This window comes from Styela clava, chromosome 3, assembly GCF_964204865.1.
Source record: "Styela clava chromosome 3, kaStyClav1.hap1.2, whole genome shotgun sequence".
NCBI lineage: Eukaryota > Metazoa > Chordata > Ascidiacea > Stolidobranchia > Styelidae > Styela > Styela clava.
In genome coordinates, this window is record NC_135252.1 from 695,920 (window position 1) to 717,774 (window position 21,855).

At 36.1% G+C, this 21,855-nt stretch overlaps 1 protein-coding gene across 1 annotated transcript; it reads left to right on the forward strand.

Annotated features, from left to right (window-relative positions):
* The first annotated feature begins 17,995 nt into the window (after window positions 1-17,995).
* Window positions 17,996-20,851, forward strand: LOC144420800 (uncharacterized). The gene is made up of 2 exons (XM_078110455.1): window positions 17,996-19,219; window positions 19,298-20,851. The coding sequence occupies exons 1-2, from the start codon at window positions 17,996-17,998 to the stop codon at window positions 20,849-20,851; spliced, it is 2,778 nt and encodes a 925-aa protein (XP_077966581.1).
* Window positions 20,852-21,855: the final 1,004 nt, after the last annotated feature.

Genomic DNA, 21,855 nt, shown 5'->3' on the forward strand with positions numbered 1-21,855 from the left:
GGGTGTCCATAAAGTACTTTTTTTAATTGAAAAGGGAATTTATCGATGCCATATTTTGTTTTGGCTCTCTCAGATGTATTAAATGCAGTAAAAATACATAAATAATTACTGATTCAATACAAAAAAAAACTGGTTAGGTAATTTTGTGAAGGACTTTATGCACATCATGTATATATAAAAGCAAACTAAATATGGCAAAATGATCTTCAAGTTGTAGCAATTTCCATATTAGTGGAACACCCAATAGTTATTCATTATATTTAGACAATATGCATATAATGATATAAAATTCTGATTTAAATGTTAACTTGCAAACCCTTGAGCTGTATTGTCGGAACCCTGGTTGAAAACCATTGCAATACAGCATATTGTCTCATTTTTGTAGATTTGGTACGAGGACGTCTTATCGGGAAATTTTAGCAAATTCTTGGTTGTGTAGGTATTTTACATACTTCTGTGGGTATCATTCTTTACGGTGGCACTTACATTTGAACCCATGTGTATATCCGCGGGTTCAATCTACATACATGGGCTAAAACCCATGGGAGGGTTAGTATGGGTTCAAATATCCGCAAAACGGAAAAAAATTTCATAGGTGCAATACGCAGGTGCAATTGTCGTGGGTTCAAATGTACGTGGGTTCAAATTTACGGAAACCCTTCTTTACTTGTTTCTGCCACGGCTTAGATGGTGTCACCGTTCCCATCAGGATGTGGGGCATGATGCAGTCAAGTGTATGTATAATAAGATGCAAGTAGTACTGCTCATGTTTGTGTTAGTCAGATTGATGGAGTAGGTAAACTGAAATCATTCGGTTATTACGTGTACCGCCAATAACACCAATTACTTCAACAATCGTCACGCTCATAATTACCTCACAAGTTCACATTGATAATAAGTAAATAAAAATAACGTTTACTTGAAAATATATCATGGCCAGTTACACGTCTCATTGCGGAAGGTTTTTAACACAGCAATAGAAGGTCCATGTGCGCCGTAATTTAAGTTAATGTGGCGATAGTTCGCAGTCGTAAATTACGCACGTTACCGGAAATGTGTTTATTTTTCCCGCAAGTACATAAAGTTTGCCGACCACTGGCTTAGTACGATCAGTCACACCGTCGCACCTGTTAATCTACTGGAAAAGAAAAATAAGAACACCATGAAGAAAGAAAATGCACTGCACATAGAAAACAATATAAATACAAAATACGATAAAGTAACTGGACATGGACTGGTAACCAAGCAAGAGGCTATGATTGTCGTATGATCAAGCAGTCTGATAGTTTTCCCTTCCCCCAGGATAAATATGTAAGATCTTACCTTATCTCATAACCGACATGGAATGGTAACAAGGCGAGCACATGTAGTGCGCCATATGAATAAGCTATCTTATGGGCTTTCCTTTCCCCCGGGATACATTCAGGTTTGTTGCAAAATGTACGTAAATATCACTATGTAAAGTTTGAAGTTTTTAGTGACCAATCAAAACACAATATGAAGCATATGATTGCCACCAGCCATATTCCCTTAGATAATAAACATAGCACAAGCATGATATGAAGTTTCCATTTGACATAATATATTATCCACTTTTGATTTATTGTGTGTTGTGTCTCGCACATGACATGCATTTATTAATGCTTTATATTCTTTTCAAATCCCACCAATGTTGAAATGGTGCCTGGCATGTTTAGTAATGTTTAATTACATTTCATTTTACTGTCGAGTTCCAAGGTACATGAAGCCTTAAAAGAGGTAGCTCAGTCTCAGTCTTGTTGTAGATCTGAACAATTACGGTGAGACCCAAACTTCAATATTTCCGAATTATTAAAATGTTCGAATATTGATAAATTTTGATATATTGATCAAATTTGTTGATACAAGGGTGTCACTGCGGACGCTTGAACACGAATTGGACATTTGATTCCTTCGGTCGCTTAAGAAATTTGCAGTTACTAATCTAGTAGCATCAGAAAATGTCATATACGTACATAAGTAGCACCCAATCAATAGTTGCCCATTCATGGTTACAGTTTTTGTTTTTATTTTCAAGAATGCGATTGAAGTCTGAAGTCAAAATTTTATATTCATTGCACAGGTGCAACTAGCAATTCAACTAGTACCATTTCCTTAACTCATATACGGAGGCCTCAAAATTATTTCAGGTCAGCACGAGTATCTGCAGACTCTGATTTTATGAAAATTGGGGTCGCGAAAAAAAGTTTGGGAACCACTTGAACTAATATATATGGCATCTATGTGGGCGCAAGCGACATTTGTCATGAGTTAGAACAATTGCAGTCAAAGCATGTTCCAAAAATGTATCTTGGGGATGGCAGCGTCCCACTTCGAGGCAAATTCGATTCCGATTTATATTTACAAAATGTTGAAATTCAAACATGGCATGTTGGCTGAAGTGGTTGACAACTAGTTCGTGAATTTATGTGTAGCCCATGGATACAGCGCTCGCGTGGTGGGTAGTGTAGTTGTTTTCTCAATACGTCCAGTTCTATTATCAACTCGTTGAAAAAATTGCTGGGTCGATTCTTTGGATCATCCCGTTTATTGACAGAAGGGGGATTTCTTTGATTTGTTTGAAATAACGCCACGGCTGAAATCCCCTCCTTACAATAAAAGAATCAGCGAATCTAGTTTGTCAAAAATGGATGGGTATTTTCCGGACGAATTCCACCAAACTATATTTTATGTGATTTTTTTAAAGCAGCGTAATCGAACAGAATGGAGAATGATTCAAATGAACATGACCCTCGTTAAAATGCATTTGCAATTCTTTTTTTATATATTATCTATAAATATTTAGCTCAATATCAGATGGCAATAGCTAATAAAAATATTCCAATCAAATAGAGCTATTGTTATTGAAAAGAGTACGGAGTATATATACTTAAGAACTACTAATCTGAAATGAGATTTAATCAGCATCAATCTTCTGTTAAAAACTACAATCTTCTCAGTTAAAATTATTTGAAATGCACAGAATGCAAGGCATAGCTATTTCCAAAGATTGACCTAGTAACTTGGTTCACAGGTTCATATTGAGACTTTTCGGTCCCGTGAAAAAGTGTGCAGCGACTATAGTTATGTCGTGCGTTTCCTCGACACTATGTATGTCATTTTAAACAGTCATAAAAGCTTATTCAAGCAGTATATGAAGGTTGAGCTTTGCATGAAAAACTAAAGTTGAATCTGCATTACTTCTCGCTTCATTCGAAGTGGGATATCTTTGTAATACTTAGATGCCCCAAATAAAATGGAATCCACATATTCGTGAAAGAGTATACGCTACAATGTTTTGTTTGCCGGGGGTGTGCTACATAGTATTAAAATTCAGTCGTATTTTGCTCTCTATTGCTTGGAGTATCTAAATATTTAATCCGCATTAGTACTGAACATTGGCACACAGTTTTTGATCAGTCACTAAAATGAAATATCTGTCGTGCAAAAAGTGACTCTGTTTTCGAACTGCTTCATCTATTATAGCAGAGGCTTGTTTCTCTCCTATGGTATATCATGCACCAGTGGAAAATAAAATTCTGGAAAATAAAGCACAGGGAGACCTGCTAGGTAGCACACATCAGCTATTTAGAAAGTTTACATTCAAATCCAAGATTCCGTGTTATTATTTGTACATTGCTTGAATATAATCAAATATTCACAGTATCTGGTTTGTACGATGCGATGCCTTAGGCTAGTGGTTAGCCGCGGCGTTTTTTTAGCGTGTTCCAAAATTTTATCTAACCTTCTATAGCTAACAATAAAACAGATGATTGAGGCGAAAATATGTTTTATCCAAAACACCTTGAAAATACATGGGTGGAATTGCAATCTCTAAACAATAAATAAATGTAGATATCCAAAATAAGACGGGCAAGAACAAATCTAACAAATATTTCTACTTTTAATTAGCTTCATGCACTCTCCAAAAATTTTCGGTAAATAAAAACGTTAATTTTCAGTTGTAGTCAATTTCATATTCCTTCAGAAAATACATCGATATCAGTTTTATAAAACCGGTTTCATTCAGAAATATGCCTTCACATTTTAAAAACTACCTGATATACTAATAGTTTTGTGAGACTTCAAAATTCGAAGGGCGCTGGGATTTACATATTTCAGAGAGAAAAAATATACTGAAACGGCTTAATCATGTGACAAAACACGGCATATCGCCTGGTTGTCAGTCCATGTTTGGTATAGGATTAGTTGGCCAGTTATCAGTTTTCAAATGTATGGTCTTGATGGTGGAGAAAGCCGTAACGACCAGCGCTTACATGAAACACCTTATGGCGACAGGGAGTCCTGCAACACTCTCGCCTATAATCATTCCCGCATGGGATTCGAACCTACGCAGGTTAATTAGAGGTTCTGTGACGAGCGTATTCTGAGTGTTCAGCATGATGCACCACAACACCGAGCCAAGAATATTTTTTGCAGAGCTTTGCTCAACATTATCATCCGTTCTGTACAATCTCAATAGGGCGATGGGTCATATTGTATCTCTAATTCTGTAAAACCGTGTACAAACGCTTTTATCCGCAATTTAATGAAGTGTGATAAACAAATGGCTTGACATGTCGACGTTTTTGAGGCATCATATCATATTTCCAAAATTGCAATTTGTCCTTAGTTCTCCACCTTCTCAACCATCATTTTCTTTAACTTTGCACAAAATTAGATTTCCCATTTATGAAGTCCAATTTCGCTCTTTCCACCAGCCGACCAAAATGCGGTGGGTTTCGATTGCAGTTGCAGAATAGCATAGGTAGGCTCTCAGATGCTAAAAATGACTTCTATGAATGGACATTTTCTGAAAAATTGCTCGAGCTCACCAACGCCTATTTGAATTCACTAAGCGAAAAATATGATAAATTGCATTAGCCTGTATCGACTGTATTTTCTGTTTTTTTTACAGAAAAACCAGAAACTAATCTTATACGTAAACCTCATATCAACAAAATTTTTGTCATTGCAGCAGCATACTACATTAATGCAATTTATCTGATTGAAATGAGTAAATTACGTTTAATTACGTAACAATAATTAACTAATTGCAGCACAAGATTTGTTTATTCTATTTGTTTACGTATGTGTTTACTTCTGAGCATGGGTGAAATCGGTTTGCTTTACATGTGGTTGTTGTATCATTTAACATAGCTGTATGAAAAATAATGTTCAATATTGATGTTGTAAGGAAACTTAAATGAGGAAAGGTTTGATGTAATTAGTTTTCAAAAATGATTGCAATTACTATATTTTAGACATAAATTTAGATTAGTTCACGAAATGCAAGATGACATCTATATATATGTGAAAACCATCATTTCAAAAAGGAATCATATCCACTATCAGATTTAATATGACAAAGTTACAACTCACCAAACAGCAAGTTTCTTTTATAGATAGCAAAAAGGGAGAATGTGTTATAATAGAGGTTATAGCATGGTTTATTTAACAATGATGTATGAGTTAAAGTGACACAAATATATTAACAAGTCTTAACACAGACGTAACATTATTATTCATTTACAGGTGTCTTTTTATATTAATTTTATCATTGCAACAAAAGTCTACATCAGTAAACAAGTCGGAGGTTGGTTTGGTCACTGGGACTAAACCCAGTCATCATTTCGGCCCTGGGTCATGATATATGGCCTAGGTTTAAGGTGGATTTGAAAAAGTTTGGGATGGATTTTTAAAGAAATTTGATTATCGATCTGTATTCAACCGCATTAGAGTCACCACCATCCTGATTTATTTTTATTTCAGATTTCTGGATCGTTAATTTATAACTACAAAACATTTTTCGCAAACGGCATCGTATGCGGGAAGAGACTAAATTGCAAATCTACTTCTCGTATATCACCAAAAACATTTTGCACCCCCGAAAAACGCCCCGAGAAATGAACTAATCAATTGTTATATTACGTCTCCAACAATGTTAGAGCAACTCTGACAACAATTGCATAACGATATTTAGAAACGCGAGTCACAAAAGAGCGCAGACAACCGTAAAAAAAATTGTTAGGCTTTTTTGTTTCGTTCTCGTACAAGATATCGTTTCAATTTGTAATAGAGCATAATTGCCAGGTCGAATTTCAACAAGATTTGTCGTCGTAGAAAATCCAAATCGTTGACCCGATAATAACAATTTTGATCATTTTTATTGCAAATTCTATTCTTCAATTTCATCAACTCGCCACCGATAGTAGTCCTATTTATTTTAAAGGAAGTCTATACGGGTCGTAGTACTTGATGTGATGTGCCCATTCGACGACGGTGAGGCTGCTATAGAGGATGCGTCCCGTCGGAAGCATTCAAAGTATGAAGAGTTATTTCACTCCATTTCTCTTGCCACTGACAAGATGGTGGAGTTTCCCGCATTTGTGGTTGGTTCCCTTGGCAATTTTGCCGTGTGGAACCAGACCTTTTGGGTGTGCGACTATGGCGTGTAAGTTCGAAAATTGGTATTATCTACTATCAATGGGGATTTCCCTAAAGTGAAACTACAAATAGGAAGTTCCAGATGTCAACACATGTTGCAATCGGTTCCATTACATTTGAACCCACGTACATTTGAACCCATGACAATTGCACCTGTATGCTATTGCACCTATGGAATTTTTTTTGTTACACGGATAGTTAAACCCATACTAACCCTAACCCTTGGGTTTTAGCACCCGCATATAGATTGAACCCGTGGATATACGCATGGGTTCAAATGTACATGGGTTCAAATGTACGGTCACCGTTGCAATCGACTCTCGCTGGACAAGTCTAATCTTGCCTCGCTGTCACATAACTCGCTGCCGTGTTTTGACGGTAGTTGTTGCTTATTTATTCTCAAGGATTGTTTTTATGTGTTATATAAATTACGTTTAACGTTTGGTTGTAGGGATATTTAATTGCTCGTTCCTGAGGCTTATATTAATAGAACATATGACTGCTGTAACTTTTATTGTAGAATTTTAAGTAATCTAGAAATAGACTATAATTTGATTGATTCCTGAACTGAATTTGAAGAAGTTATTTCTATATATTCTAAAGTTGAATTTGTTATTGCCTGGCTCAAAACTTTCGGTAAGATTGTAATTTTTGTTTTACATTACTGGTTTATGATAATATTTTCCTCATACTGTCATAGTGCTGTCTTGGCTTGATATTAATTTGTGATCAACATGACTTGTTAGTGTTCGAATATTATTTACTTTAATTGATAATTTAAGATTACAAGTGCTTCAATGCATTATTGTTTTATATGATTGAATTTGAATTTGAATATTTTTATTTAAATTCAGAAAACCGCAACATTTGGATCATAACGCATCATTCTGTCATTACGTAATACCACACATCTACACCTCTTCAACCTCATTCAACATTGTGAACTGTTTTACTGGATTTATTTCAATATATCAAATTTCATTGAACAACATCATTCTTTTGATATTTGTGGCACTGGAGGACACACTGAGAGTTGCGCGTTTTCGAATAGTTTTCCAAGAATCAAAGAACAGCCAGATATTTCAGTCACCCCCTTATGCGACACCTGTATTTGCCAGGATACATAGAAAAGATGTTACATGGCGGTCTCCGGTAATTAGGAACTCCATGCGCGCTTCCCGTCGCGTCTGGAGGGAAGGAAGGCCTGGTGTGGACTTTCTAACCGTTGTTGTGTTTGCGTATATGTTTCATAATTAAACCTCATCAAAAGTTTGCATGTTCCTCTATAATTTAACTACTAAAGTTAATCAAGTTTTTTATAAACGTTGTTACACCGATTTTCAGTTCTTCCGAAGTGTTTACTTTTAGTCCATCACAATTGAAATTTTGTAACAGGATTTAACACTTACTGCATAGATTCATTATTCCTCGATGTACAACGTGACCTTATTATATTTCATCAATTGCTCGCATGGCGAAAATTCTATTAGAGTATTCTACTGAATGGGCACTGTAATTTTATTGCGTATGCCATATGGTGTCCATAAATTACTTTTTTTAATTGAAAAGGGAATTTATCGATGCCATATTTTGTTTTGGCTCTCTCAGATGTATTAAATGAAGTAAAATTACATAAATAATTACTGATTCAATACAAAAAAAAAAACAGGTTAGGTAATTTTGTGAAGGACTTTATGCACACCATGTATATATAAAAGCAAACTAAATATGGCAAAATGATCTTCAAGTTGTAGCAATTTCCCTATTAGTGGAACACCCAATAGTTATTCAATTATATTTAGACAATATGCATATAATAATATAAAATTCTGATTTAAATGTTAACTTGCAAACCCTTGAGCTGTATTGTCGGAACCCTGGTTGAAAACCATCGCAATACAGCATATTGTCTCCTTTTTGTAGATTTGGTAAGAGGACGTCTTATCGGGAAATTTTAGCAAATTCTTGGTTGTGTAGGTATTTTACATACTTCTGTGGGTATCATTCTATACGGTGACCGTACATTTGAACCCACTTACATTTGAACCCATGTGTATATCCGCGGGTTCAATCTACATACATGGGCTAAAACCCATGGGTTAGGGTTAGTATGGGTTCAAATATCCGCAAAACGGAAAAAAAATTCATAGGTGCAATTGTCGTGGGTTCAAATTTACGGAAACCCTTCTTCACTTGTTTCTGCCAAGGCTTAGATGGTGGCACCGTTCCCATCAGGATGTGGGGCATGATGCAGTCAAGTGTATGTATAATAAGATGCAAGTAGTACTGCTCATGTTTGTGTTAGTCAGATTGATGGAGTAGGTAAACTGAAACCATTCGGTTATTACGTGTACCGCCAAAAACACCAATTACTTCAACAATCATCACGCTCATAATTACCTCACAAGTTCACATTTATAATAAGTTAATAAAAATAACGTTTACTTGAAAATATATCATGGCCAGTTACACGTCTCATTGCGGAAGGTTTTTAACACAGCAATAGAAGGTCCATGTGCGCCGTAATTTAAGTTAATGTGGCGATAGTTCGCAGGCGTAAATTAATGCGGCCCGCACGTTACCGGAAATGTGTTTATTTTTCCCGCAAGTACATAAAGTTTGCCGACCATTGGCTTAGTACGATTAGTCACACCGCCGCACCTGTTAATCTACTGGAAAAGAAAAATAAGAACACCATGAAGAAAAAAATGCACTGCACATAGAAAACAATATAAATACAAAATACGATAAAGTAACTGGACATGGACTGGTAACCAAGCAAGAGGCTATGATTGTCGTATGATCAAGCATTCTTATAGTTTTCCCTTCCCCCAGGATAAATAGGTAAGATCTTACCTTATCTCATACCCGACATGGAATGGTAACAAGGCGAGCACATGTAGTGCGCCATATGAATAAGCTATCTTATGGGCTTTCCATTCCCCCGGGATACATTCAGGTTTGTTGCAAAATGTACGTAAATATCACTATATAAAGTTTAAAGTTTTTAGTGACCAATCAAAACACAATATGAAGCATATGATTGCCACCAGCCATATTCCCTTCGATAATAAACATAGCACAAGCATGATATGAAGTTTCCATTTGACATAATATATTATCCACTTTTGATTTATTGTGTGTTGTGTCTCGCACATGACATGCATTTATTAATGCTTTATATTCTTTTCAAATCCCACCAATGTTGCAATGGTGCCTGGCATGTTTAGTAATGTTTAATTACATTTCATTTTACTGTCGAGTTCCAAGGTACATGAAGCCCTAAAAGAGGTAGCTCAGTCTCAGTCTTGTTGTAGTTCTGAACAATTACGGTGAGACCCAAACTCAATATTTCCGAATTATTAAAATGTTGAATATTGATAAATTTTGATATATTGATCAAATTTGTTGATGCAGGGGTGTCACTGCGGACGCTTGAACACGAATTGGACATTTGATTCCTTTGGTCGCTTAAGAAATTTGCAGTTACTAATCTAGTAGCATCAGAATATGTCATATACGTACATAAGTAGCACCCAATCAATAGTTGCCCATTCATGGTTACATTTTTTGTTTTTATTTTCAAGAATGCGATTGAAGTCTGAAGTCAAAATTTTATATTCATTGCACAGGTGCAACTAGCAATTCAACTAGTACCATTTCCTTAACTCAGATACGCAGGCCTCAAAATTATTTCAGGTCAGCACGAGTATCTGCAGGCTCTGATTTTATGAAAATTGGGGTCGCGAAAAAAAGTTTTGGAACCACTTGAACTAATATATATGGCATCTATGTGGGCGCAAGCGACATTTGTCATGAGTTAGAACAATTGCAGTCAAAGCATGTTCCAAAAATGTATCTTGGGGATGGCAGCGTCCCACTTCGAGGCAAATTCGATTCCGATTTATATTCACAAAATGTTGAATTTTAAACATGGCATGTTGGCTGTAGTGGTTGACAGCTAGTTCGTGAGTTTATGTGTAGCCCATGGATACAGCGCTCGCGTGGTGGGTAGTGTAGCTGTTTTCTCAATACGTCCAGTTCTATTATCAACTCGTTGAAAAAATTGCTGGGTCGATTCTTTGGGTCATCCCGTTTATTGACAGAAGGGGGATTTCTTTGATTTGTTTGAAATAACGCCACGGCTGAAATCCCCTCCTTACAATAAAAGAATCAGCGAATCTAGTTTGTCGAAAATGGACGGGTATTTTCAGGACGAATTCCACCAAACTATATTTTATGTGATTTTTCTAAAGCAGCGTAATCGAGCAGAATGGAGAATGATTCAAATGAACATGACCCTCGTTAAATTGCATTTGCAATTATTTTTTATATATTATCTATAAATATTTAGCTCAATATCAGATGGCAATAGCTAAAAAAAATATTCCAATCAAATAGAGCTATTGTTATTGAAAAGAGTACGGAGTATATATACTTAAGAACTACTAATCTGAAATGAGATTTAATCAGCATCAATCATCTGTTAAAATCTACAATCTTCTCAGTTAAAATTATTTGAAATGCACAGAATGCAAGGCATAGCTATTTCCAAAGATTGACCTAGTAACTTGGTTCACAGGTTCATATTGAGACTTTTCGGTCCCGTGAAAAAGTGTGCAGCGACTATAGTTATGTCGTGCGTTTCCTCGACACTATGTATGTCATTTTAAACAGTCATAAAAGCTTATTCAAGCAGTATATGAAGGTTGAGCTTTGCATGAAAAACTAAAGTTGAATCTGCATTACTTCTCGCTTCATTCGAAGTGGGATATCTTTGTAATACCTAGATGCCCCAAATAAAATGGAATCCACATATTCGTGAAAGAGTATACGCTACAATGTTTTGTTTTCCGGGGGTGTGCTACATAGTATTAAAATTCAGTCGTATTTTGCTCTCTATAGCTTGGAGTTTCTAAATATTTAATCCGCATTAGTATTGAACATTGGCACACAGTTTTTGATCAGTCACTAAAGTGAAATATCTGTCGTGCAAAAAGTGACTCTGTTTTCGAACTGCTTCATCTATTATAGCAGAGGCTTGTTTCTCTCCTATGATATATCATGCACCAGTGGAAGATAAAATTCTGGAAAATAAAGCACAGGGAGACCTGCTAGGTAGCACACATCAGCTATTTAGAAAGTTTACATTCAAATCCAAGATTCCGTGTTATTATTTATACATTGCTTGAATATAATCAAATATTCACAGTATCTGGTTTGTACGATGCGATGCCTTAGGCTAGTGGTTAGCCGCGCCCTTTTTTTAGCGTGTTCCAAAATTTTATCTAACCTTCTATAGCTAACAATAAAACAGATGATTGAGGCGAAAATATGTTTTATCCAAAACACCTTGAAAATACATGGGTGGAATTGCAATCTCTAAATAATAAATAAATGTAGATATCCAAAATAAGACGGGCAAGATCAAATCTAACAAATATTTCTATCTTTAATTAGCTGCATGCACTCTCCAAAAATTTTCGGTAAATAAAAGCGTTAATTTTCAGTTGTAGTCCATTTCATATTCTTTCAGAAAATACATCGATATCAGTTTTATAAAACCGGTTTCATTCAGAAATATACCTTCACATTTTAAGAACTACGTGATATACTAATAGTTTTGTGAGACTTCAAAATTCGAAGGGCGCTGGGATTTACATATTTCAGAGAGAAAAAAGATACTGAAACGGCTTAATCATGTGACAAAACACGGCATATCGCCTGGTTGTCAGTCCATGTTTGGTATAGGATTAGTTGGCCAGTTATCAGTTCTCAGATGTATGGTCTTGATGGTGGAGAAAGCCGTAACGACCAGCGCTTACATGAAACACCTTATGGCGACAGGGAGTCCTGCAACACTCTCGCATATAATCATTCCCGCATGGGATTCGAACCTACGCAGGTTAATTAGCGGTTCTGTGACGAGCGTATTCTGAGTGTTCAGCATGATGCACCACAACACCGAGCCAAGAATATTTTTTGCAGAGCTTTGCTCAACATTATCATCCGTTCTGGACAATCTCAATAGGGCGATGGGTCATATTGTATTTCTAATTCTGTAAAACCGTGTACAAACGCTTTTATCCGCAATTTAATGAAGTGTGATAAACAAATGGCTTGACATGTCGACGTTTTTGGGGCATCATATCATATTTCCAAAATTGCAATTTGTCCTTAGTTCTCCACCTTCTCAACCATCATTTTCTTTAACTTTGCACAAAATTAGATTTCCCATTTATGAAGTCCAATTTCGCTCTTTCCACCAGCCGACCAAAATGCGTGGGTTTCGATTGCAGCTTGCAGAATAGCATAGGTAGGCTCTCAGATGCTAAAAATGACTTCTATGAATGGACATTTTTCTGAAAAATTGCTCGAGCTCACCAACGCTTATTTGAATTCAATAAGCGAAAAATATGAGAAATTGCATTAGCCTGTATCGACTGTATTTTTTGTTTTTTTTTACAGAAAAACCAGAAACTAATCTTATACGTAAACCTCATATCAACAAAATTGTTGTCATTGCAGCAGCACACTACATTAATGCAATTTATCTGATTGAAATGAGTAAATAACGTTTAATTACGTAACAATAATTAACTAATTGCAGCACAAGATTTTTTATTCTATTTGTTTACGTATGTGTTTACTTCTGAGCATGGGTGAAATCGGTTTGCTTTACATGTGGTTGTTGTATCATTTAACATAGCTGTATGAAAAATAATGTTCAATATTAATGTTGTAAGGAAACTTAAATGAGGAAAGGTTTGATGTAATTAGTTTTCAAAAATGATTGCAATTACTATATATATTTTAGACATAAATTTAGATTAGTTCACGAAATGCAAGATGACATCTATATATATGTGAAAACCATCATTTCAAAAAGGAATCATATCCACTATCAGATTTAATATGACAAAGTTACAACTCACCAAACAGCAAGTTTCTTTTATAGATAGCAAAAAGGGAGAATGTGTTATAATAGAGGTTATAGCATGGTTTATTTAAAAAGGATGTATGAGGTAAAGTGTCACAAATATATCAACAAGTCTTAACACAGACGTAACATTATTATTCATTTACAGGTGTCTTTTTATATTAATTTCATCATTGCAACAAAAGTCTACATCAGTGAACAAGTCGGAGGTTGGTTCGGTCACTGGGACTAAATCCAGTCATCATTTCGGCCCTGGCTCATGATATATGGCCTAGGTTTAAGGTGGTTTTGAAAAAGTTTGGGATGGATTCTTAAAGAAATTTGATTATCGATCTGTATTCAACCGCATTAGAGTCACCACCTTCCTGATTTATTTTTATTTCAGATTTCTGGATCGTTAATTTATGACTACAAAAGATTTTTCGCAAACGGCATCGTATGCGGGAAGAGACTAAATTGCAAATCTACTTCTCGTATATCACCAAAAATATTTTGCACCCCCGAAAAACGCAAGCAACTTTGACAACAATTGCATAACGATATTCAGAAACGCGAGTCACAAAAGAGCGCAGACAACCGTAAAAAAAAATTGTGAGGCTTTTTTGTTTCGTTCTCGTACAAGATATCGTTTCAATTACTAATTGAGCATAATTGCCAGGTCGAATTTCAACAAGATTTGTCGTCGTAGAAAATCCAAATCGTTGATCCGATAATAACAATTTTGATCATTTTTATTGCAAATTCTATTCTTCAATTTCATCAACTCGCCGCCGATTGTAGTCCGATTTATTTTAAAGGAAGTCTATACGGGTCGTAGTACTTGATGTGATGTGCCCATTCGACAACGGTGAGGCTGCTATAGAGGATGCGACCCGTCGGAAGCATTCAAAGTATGAAGAGTTATTTCACTCCATTTTTCTTGCCACTGACAAGATGGTGGAGTTTCCCGCATTTGTGGTTGGTTCCCTTGGCAATTTTGCCGTGTGGAACCAGACCTTTTGGGTGTGCGACTATGGCGTGTAAGTTCGAAAATTGGTATTATCTACTATCAATGGGGATTTCCCTAAAGGGAAACTACAAATAGGAAGTTCCAGATGTCAAACATGTTGCAATCGACTCTCGCTGGACAAGTCTAATCTTGCCTCGCTGTCACATGACTCGCTGCCGTGTTTTGACGGTAGTTGTTGCTTATTTATTCGCAAGGATTGTTTTTATGTGTTATATAAATTACGTTTAACGTTTGGTTGTAGGGATATTTAATTGCTCGTTCCTGAGGCTTATATTAATAGAACATATAACTGCTGTAACTTTTATTGTAGAATTTTAAGTAATCTAGAAATAGACTATAATTTGATTGATTCCTGAACTGAATTTGAAGAAGTTATTTCTATATATTCTAAAGTTGAATTTGTTATTGCCTGGCTCAAAACGTTTCGGTAAGATTGTAATTTTTGTTTTACATTACTGGTTTATGATAATATTTTCCTCATACTGTCATAGTGCTGTCTTGGTTTGATATTAATTTGTGATCAACATGACTTGTTAGTGTTCGAATATTATTTACTTTAATTGATAATTTAAGATTACAAGTGCTTCAAGGCATTATTGTTTCATATGATTGAATTTAAATATTTTTATTTAAATTCAGAAAACCGCAACATTTGGATCATAACGCATCATTCTGTCATTACGTAATACCACACATCTACACCTCTTTAACCTCATTCAACATTGTGAACTGTTTTACTGGATTTATTTCAATATATCAAATTTCTTTGAACAACATCATTCTTTTGATATTTGTGGCACTGGAGGACACACTGAGAGTTGCGCGTTTTCGAATAGTTTTCCAAGAATCAAAGAACAGCCAGATATTTCAGTCACCCCCTTATGCGACACCTGTATTAGCCAGGATACATAGAAAAGGTGTTACATAGAAAGTTTTCGAAACGTTTTTAAACGTTTCATATGAACAAAGTTTTGAACGAATTCATTTTCAATAAACCTACAGACTGAAGAAAATGAATCATGAACTTGAGTTCGAGTGATGAAGATTACTCACCCAGAACACTGGCTTTGAGGCAACTGGCTAACTATTCAACAGCCGTTTGTCAGAAGATGCCATCACTGGCTGATGTCAAAAAACAACGTACAATGTTAGAACATTTATATTTCATGGCTGAGAAAGCAATTTCTGATCGAGATTTGCATGTGCTAAATTCTGTTATGTCAAGTATTGATGATCCTTTTGCCAAACTTGTGGAAATGTACTCTGAGAGTATATCAGCTGCACCTAATGATGGAATAAGATTGAAATTCGAAAATGAACTTCGGAATGTGAATAAAGACATTGACAACCTTTTTGCTCGAGTACGTGAATTTACACATTTACAAAATCCCAAGACGTGGAGTTCAAATCAATGCAAAGATTCTAAACTTCCCGATTCCAGAAGAGAAAGAGCGGAAAGTGAAGTCATGTCCTTGTCTGGTAGGATACGAAGTAAACGATCTTACACGAGTAGCAAGACATCACTATCAATCAATCAATCAATCAGCAGCAAAGGGTCTGTACATATGGCCAAGGCACAAGTTAAGCGTGAAAGAGCTTGAATTGCATTACAAAGAGCAGAAGAACAACGAAAAATAAATGTTGAAAAGCGAAAAATTGACAATGAGGAAAGAAAAATTGAAGATGAAAACCGAAAATTTGAAGAGGAAAGACGCAAAATTGAAGATGAAAATCAAAAATTGGAAGAAAAATTTGATTTGCAAGAAGCAAAGGCTGCTGTTTGGGAGAATTTATCTGTGATTGATGATGCTGGAAGTTCTCGGTCTTCATTAGATATATTCAGAGGGTCTGGTGTTCAAAAGGAGGCTACTGTTGGAGTAACTTCGCAGACTGTAGAACACGAACAACAAACTGAGAGAAAAGTTCCTATTCAACAGGTGGAGAGTCAATCATCTCCTATAGCTACAACTAAACCTGCTGTTTCACCTAAACAAGACGTGGTGTCACCAAACAAGGATGACAGCATGAATTCAGGGTTTTCCCAACAATCGGCTGATTTTGCACCGAATACAGATTCAAATATTGAACATATATCTAAACCTTTGGTCACTGACACTGATAAATTTGCTCACAGTATAGCCAGAGCATTTGGTGAAGCCATGCATGCTCCCAAGTTGGAATATTTGACATTTTCTGGCAACCCTATTGACTACTATATTTTCGAGAAAAATTTTGAAACTAATATTGCTGCTAAAGCACCTACAGATGCCTTGAAATTAGATTTCTTACTACATCAATGTAGAGGGAAGGCAAAATCACTCATACAACACTGTTCTATATTTGAACCGGAAGTGGGTTATGCCAAGGCTAAATCTATTCTTCACAAGAAATTTGGTGATTCAGATGTTGTAACTGAAGCTTTTAAGGAACAGTTGAACCGCTGTTCGAATGTAAAACCAGATGATCATGCAGCACTGCAGGACTATGCTCTTTTATTAAGAAAATGTGTTCTTGTACTCGGTAAGCTTGATAGCCTTGGAGAAATGAATACATCTGATCGTCTTATCGATTTTGCCAGTAAGCGACCTTACAGCTCACAAAAGACATGGGAAAGGAAGACATCATACCTTGTTGCATTTGAATACTAAAAAATTTGAAAATGAAGAAAATGCAAACTTCAAAAGAAATGATGATAAACAAAGCCCAATTCAGAAGAATGTGACTTCTGCAGTTCAAGCTAATTCAAATGCATGTAAGAGCTCCATGTATACCTACAGGAATATTTTGCCTGTCAGGATTCGAGCAAACAATGTGGAAGTGGAAACATATGCTCTGGTCGATATTGGGTCTGATACAACATTTTGTGAAACAAGCCTAATTGAAGAACTCGGTTTGACTGGAAAACAAAGGACTGTTGAAATCAACACATTAGGACAACGACCAGTCATGCATGATGGTGTTGTAGTAAATCTCACTGTTGCATCAATCGACGATAAAGAAGAAATATTCATCGAAAATGTGATGTCTATTAACAAGATTCCAGTTCAACCAAATCCTATTCCATCTGATGAAGAATTCAAGCTACTTCCACATCTGCAAGAAATTGATCTACCTAAGATTAAAAATACAAAGGTTTCTCTGCTTATTGGAACTGATTGTCCATATGCACATTATGTGTTGGAAGTTCGAACTGGAAACAAGAAGCAGCCATTTGCACAAAAATCTCCATTGGGATGGTCGATTATCGGACCATCAGTGAATATTCCATCAACACACAAGATCCATGTCAACTTTGTGAAGTCTGATATGCTACTTGAAGAAGAGATTAGAAGAACATGGTACACTGATTTTGAAGATGAGATTGGAGATTTGACATTTCCAACCTCAAAAGAAGATAGACATGTTCTAAATTTTCTGAAGAGCTCTGTAGAGCATTTCGATGGGCATTTCCCAATACCTTTACCTTGGCGTCCTGGAGCACAGCTGCCAAGTGGAAGTCATTCATTGGCTGAACGCAGACTGGAGTATCTCCAGAAACGTTTTCTAAAAATGATGATTTGAGAGAGAAATACACAGAAAAAATGCAGGAATATATTACAAAAGGTTTTGCGAAAAAGCTTTCGCAAGAAGAAGATATCCCTGCAGGTCCTGTTTGGTATTTGTGCCACCACCCGGTGTGTACCCCAAATAAACCGAAAGTGCGTATTGTATTTGATTGTGCTGCAATTTATAAAGGTATTTCTCTCAATGACACTCTCATGCCTGGACCAGACTTGGTGTCAAGCCTTATTGGTGTGTTGACTCAATTTCGTAAGGGACTCATAGCTTTAGTTGCTGATATTGAAGCTATGTTTCATCAAATTAAAGTTAAGAAAGAAGATTGCAATGCTTTGCGATTTCTTTGGTGGCCAAATGGTGACATTTCAAAGAAGGCGGAATTATATTCCATGGAACGTCATATATTTGGAGCTTGCAGTTCACCTTGCATTGCTTCATTCTGCTTGAAGGAAACCGGGAAACGATTTGGTCATGAAATTGATAAAAGAATTTGTGAGATTGTTGAAAATGGATTTTATGTAGATGACTGTCTTACATCTTCTGATAGTGATGAAGATGCAATAGACACAAAAACACAACTTTGTAAGTTGATGAAGAAGGGAGGTTTCAATCTAACAAAGTGGATTTCAAATAGTTCCACTGTGATGGCCAAAATTCCAGAATCTGAACAGACTAAACCCGGAGTTTTTTGGAATGTGGATGCCGATGCTTTTCAATTTCGTTCAACTGTACCTAAGTTGAAGACATATACAAGAAGGACAATTTTATCTGCGGTTAATTCACTATTTGATCCTCTGGGAATGCTTGCTCCTGTGATTCTGGTAGCAAAAATGTTACAACAAGAAATCATTGAAAAAGGATTAGGCTGGGATGAAGTAATTACAGAAGACAATGTCAAAGAATGGGACACTTGGTTCAACCAGCTCACTGAACTTGAATATATTTCGATTCCAAGATGCTTCAAGCCACAAGAGTTTGGAAATATCAAACATTGTCAGATACATCATTTCTCAGATGCTTCCAGCTTCGGTTATGGTATAGTTTCGTATTTAAGGGTGGTCGATGAAAATAACCAAATACACTGCTCCTTTTTGTGTGGTAAAGCAAAGGTGACTCCTCCGAGGGCTGAAAGCATTCCTAGACTTGAACTTGTCGCTGCTGTGCTAGCTGTAAAAGCAGACAAGTGGCTACGATTAAAGTCGGGTAATTCTGATTGTGAATCTGTATTTTGGACTGATTCAAGTGCAGTGCGTCAAAGCATATGCAATCCAAGAAAACGTTTTCGTACCTTTGTTGCAAATAGATTGGCCAAGATTCATTGACAGTCAAATCCGTCTCAATGGCGACATGTGCCTTCAAAAATCAATCCAGCTGATGACGCATCACGCGGCTTATCATTGAAAACATTCATCAATAAAAGTCGTTGGTTGCTTGCACCTGAATTTTTATGGAAGAATGAAGATAGTTGGCCAATAAATTGTGAAGATAAAACAGACTTGCCTGATGAATTTCAGCCAATAGAAAGAAAGAAAGTGGCAACAATTATTGCTTCGAATATTGACACAATGGACAACTACATAAAAAGCTTTTCTGATTTACAAAGACTCAAGATTTCTACTGCATGGGTGTTACGATATAAAGGTTTTCTTCGTAACCACAATTCTGTTACCACAAGAAATATAACTGTGGAAGAAATGCAATATGCAGAGCAAGCACTTGTGAAATATGTCCAGCATCAAAATTACAAATCTGTCATTGATAATTTATCAGACAAAAGTGAAATTGGTGACAGGAAGGCTCGTCATGAGATGAAGAAAGCTGAGCATACAAAGTCAATTGCAAAACTGGATCCAATAATACCTGATGGAATTCTACGGATTGGGGGGAGATTGGATAAAGCTCCTATTTCATTTGAAATGCGACATCCCATCATTTTACCAAATGATCACCACTTAACCAGATTGATCATTGACTTCTATCACAAGAAAGTTGGGCATTCAAGTGTTTCTCATACTTGGAATGTTATTCGTGAAAAATATTGGATCACAAGACCAAGAGCAACAATTCGGCATGAATTGAATAAATGTGTAACTTGTAGAAAAGCTAACACACGACAAGGAGAACAGTTAATGGCTGAACTGCCATCTGCTCGTCTAAAGGTTGGCCAACCACCATTCTATTCGACGGGAATTGACTTCTTCGGCCCATATTTGATCAAACGTGGAAGAAGTGAAATCAAAAGATATGGCTGCATATTTACATGCCTCACAACAAGAGCTGTTCATATTGAACTGGCTGAAGATTTGTCCACTGATGCTTTTATAAATGCTCTTAGGAGGTTTATGGCAAGAAGATCAAAACCCTTTGAATTACACAGTGACAATGGCTCCAATTTTGTAGGAGCTCAACGAATATTGCGAGAAGAAATACAGAAGCTTGATCATACCAAATTAGTTGGGTTCTTCAGAAAACAAGAAATACGCTGGTATTTCAATACTCCAACAGCCAGCAACCAAGGAGGTTCCTGGGAAATTTTAATTCGATCAATACGAAGAATTTTGAACAAGATGTTTTATAAATCTCCTGTAGTATCTCAAGATGTTCTGCACACTGCGCTTCTGGAGGCAGAATACATAATCAATTCAAGACCTTTGTGTCGGGTTTCTTTTGATCCGAGAGATAATGCACCATTATCCCCAAATCATCTACTTCTACAAAGACCAACGCCATGTATTTCACCTGGATTGTTCGATAATCAAGATTCCTACAGTCGTCTGCACTCTGCAGTGGCGTCGAGTTCAACTTCTTGCTTACGAGTTCTGGAGAAGATTCTGCAAAGAATATTTGCCAACCATAGCTATTCGTCAAAAATGGCCTGACAAGACAAGAAACTTCACTGTTGGGGACATAGTACTTGTGGTAAACAACAGTGTACCAAGAGGCAAATGGGAAATGGGGTGAATTATCAACACATATCCGGATAGATTTGACATAGTTCGTAATGTAGATGTCAGAACTCAATGGGGAGTACTGAGAAGACCAATCAACAAGTTATGTCTCATTCAAGAATCAAATGTGGAAGAAAAGTAATAAAAGGACTGAACTGTTTAAAACAGCATTTTATGGATTGTTTATTCAAGATGAGAAATCTTGAAATTATTGCACATGTACATACAAGTTGAGATTTTGTCAATTTTTATTATTTGACCATAATTTCGTTTTCTGCAATTTTTGAACTTTTTGTTTTTAGGGGAAATGTATTTATTGTCCCAATGCATACATTTGGGGGGAGTTTATGTAAGTTCGAAAATTGGTATTATCTACTATCAATGGGGATTTCCCTAAAGTGAAACTACAAATAGGAAGTTCCAGATGTCAACACATGTTGCAATCGACTCTCGCTGGACAAGTCTAATCTTGCCTGGCTGTCACATGACTCGCTGCCGTGTTTTGACGGTAGTTGTTGCTTATTTATTCGCAAGGATTGTTTTTATGTGTTATATAAATTACGTTTAACGTTTGGTTGTAGGGATATTTAATTGCTCGTTCCTGAGGCTTATATTAATAGAACATATAACTGCTGTAACTTTTATTGTAGAATTTTAAGTAATCTAGAAATAGACTATAATTTGATTGATTCCTGAACTGAATTTGAAGAAGTTATTTCTATATATTCTAAAGTTGAATTTGTTATTGCCTGGCTCAAAACGTTTCGGTAAGATTGTAATTTTTGTTTTACATTACGGGTTTATGATAATATTTTCCTCATACTGTCATAGTGCTGTCTTGGTTTGATATTAATTTGTGATCAACATGACTTGTTAGTGTTCGAATATTATTTACTTTAATTGATAATTTAAGATTACAAGTGCTTCAATGCATT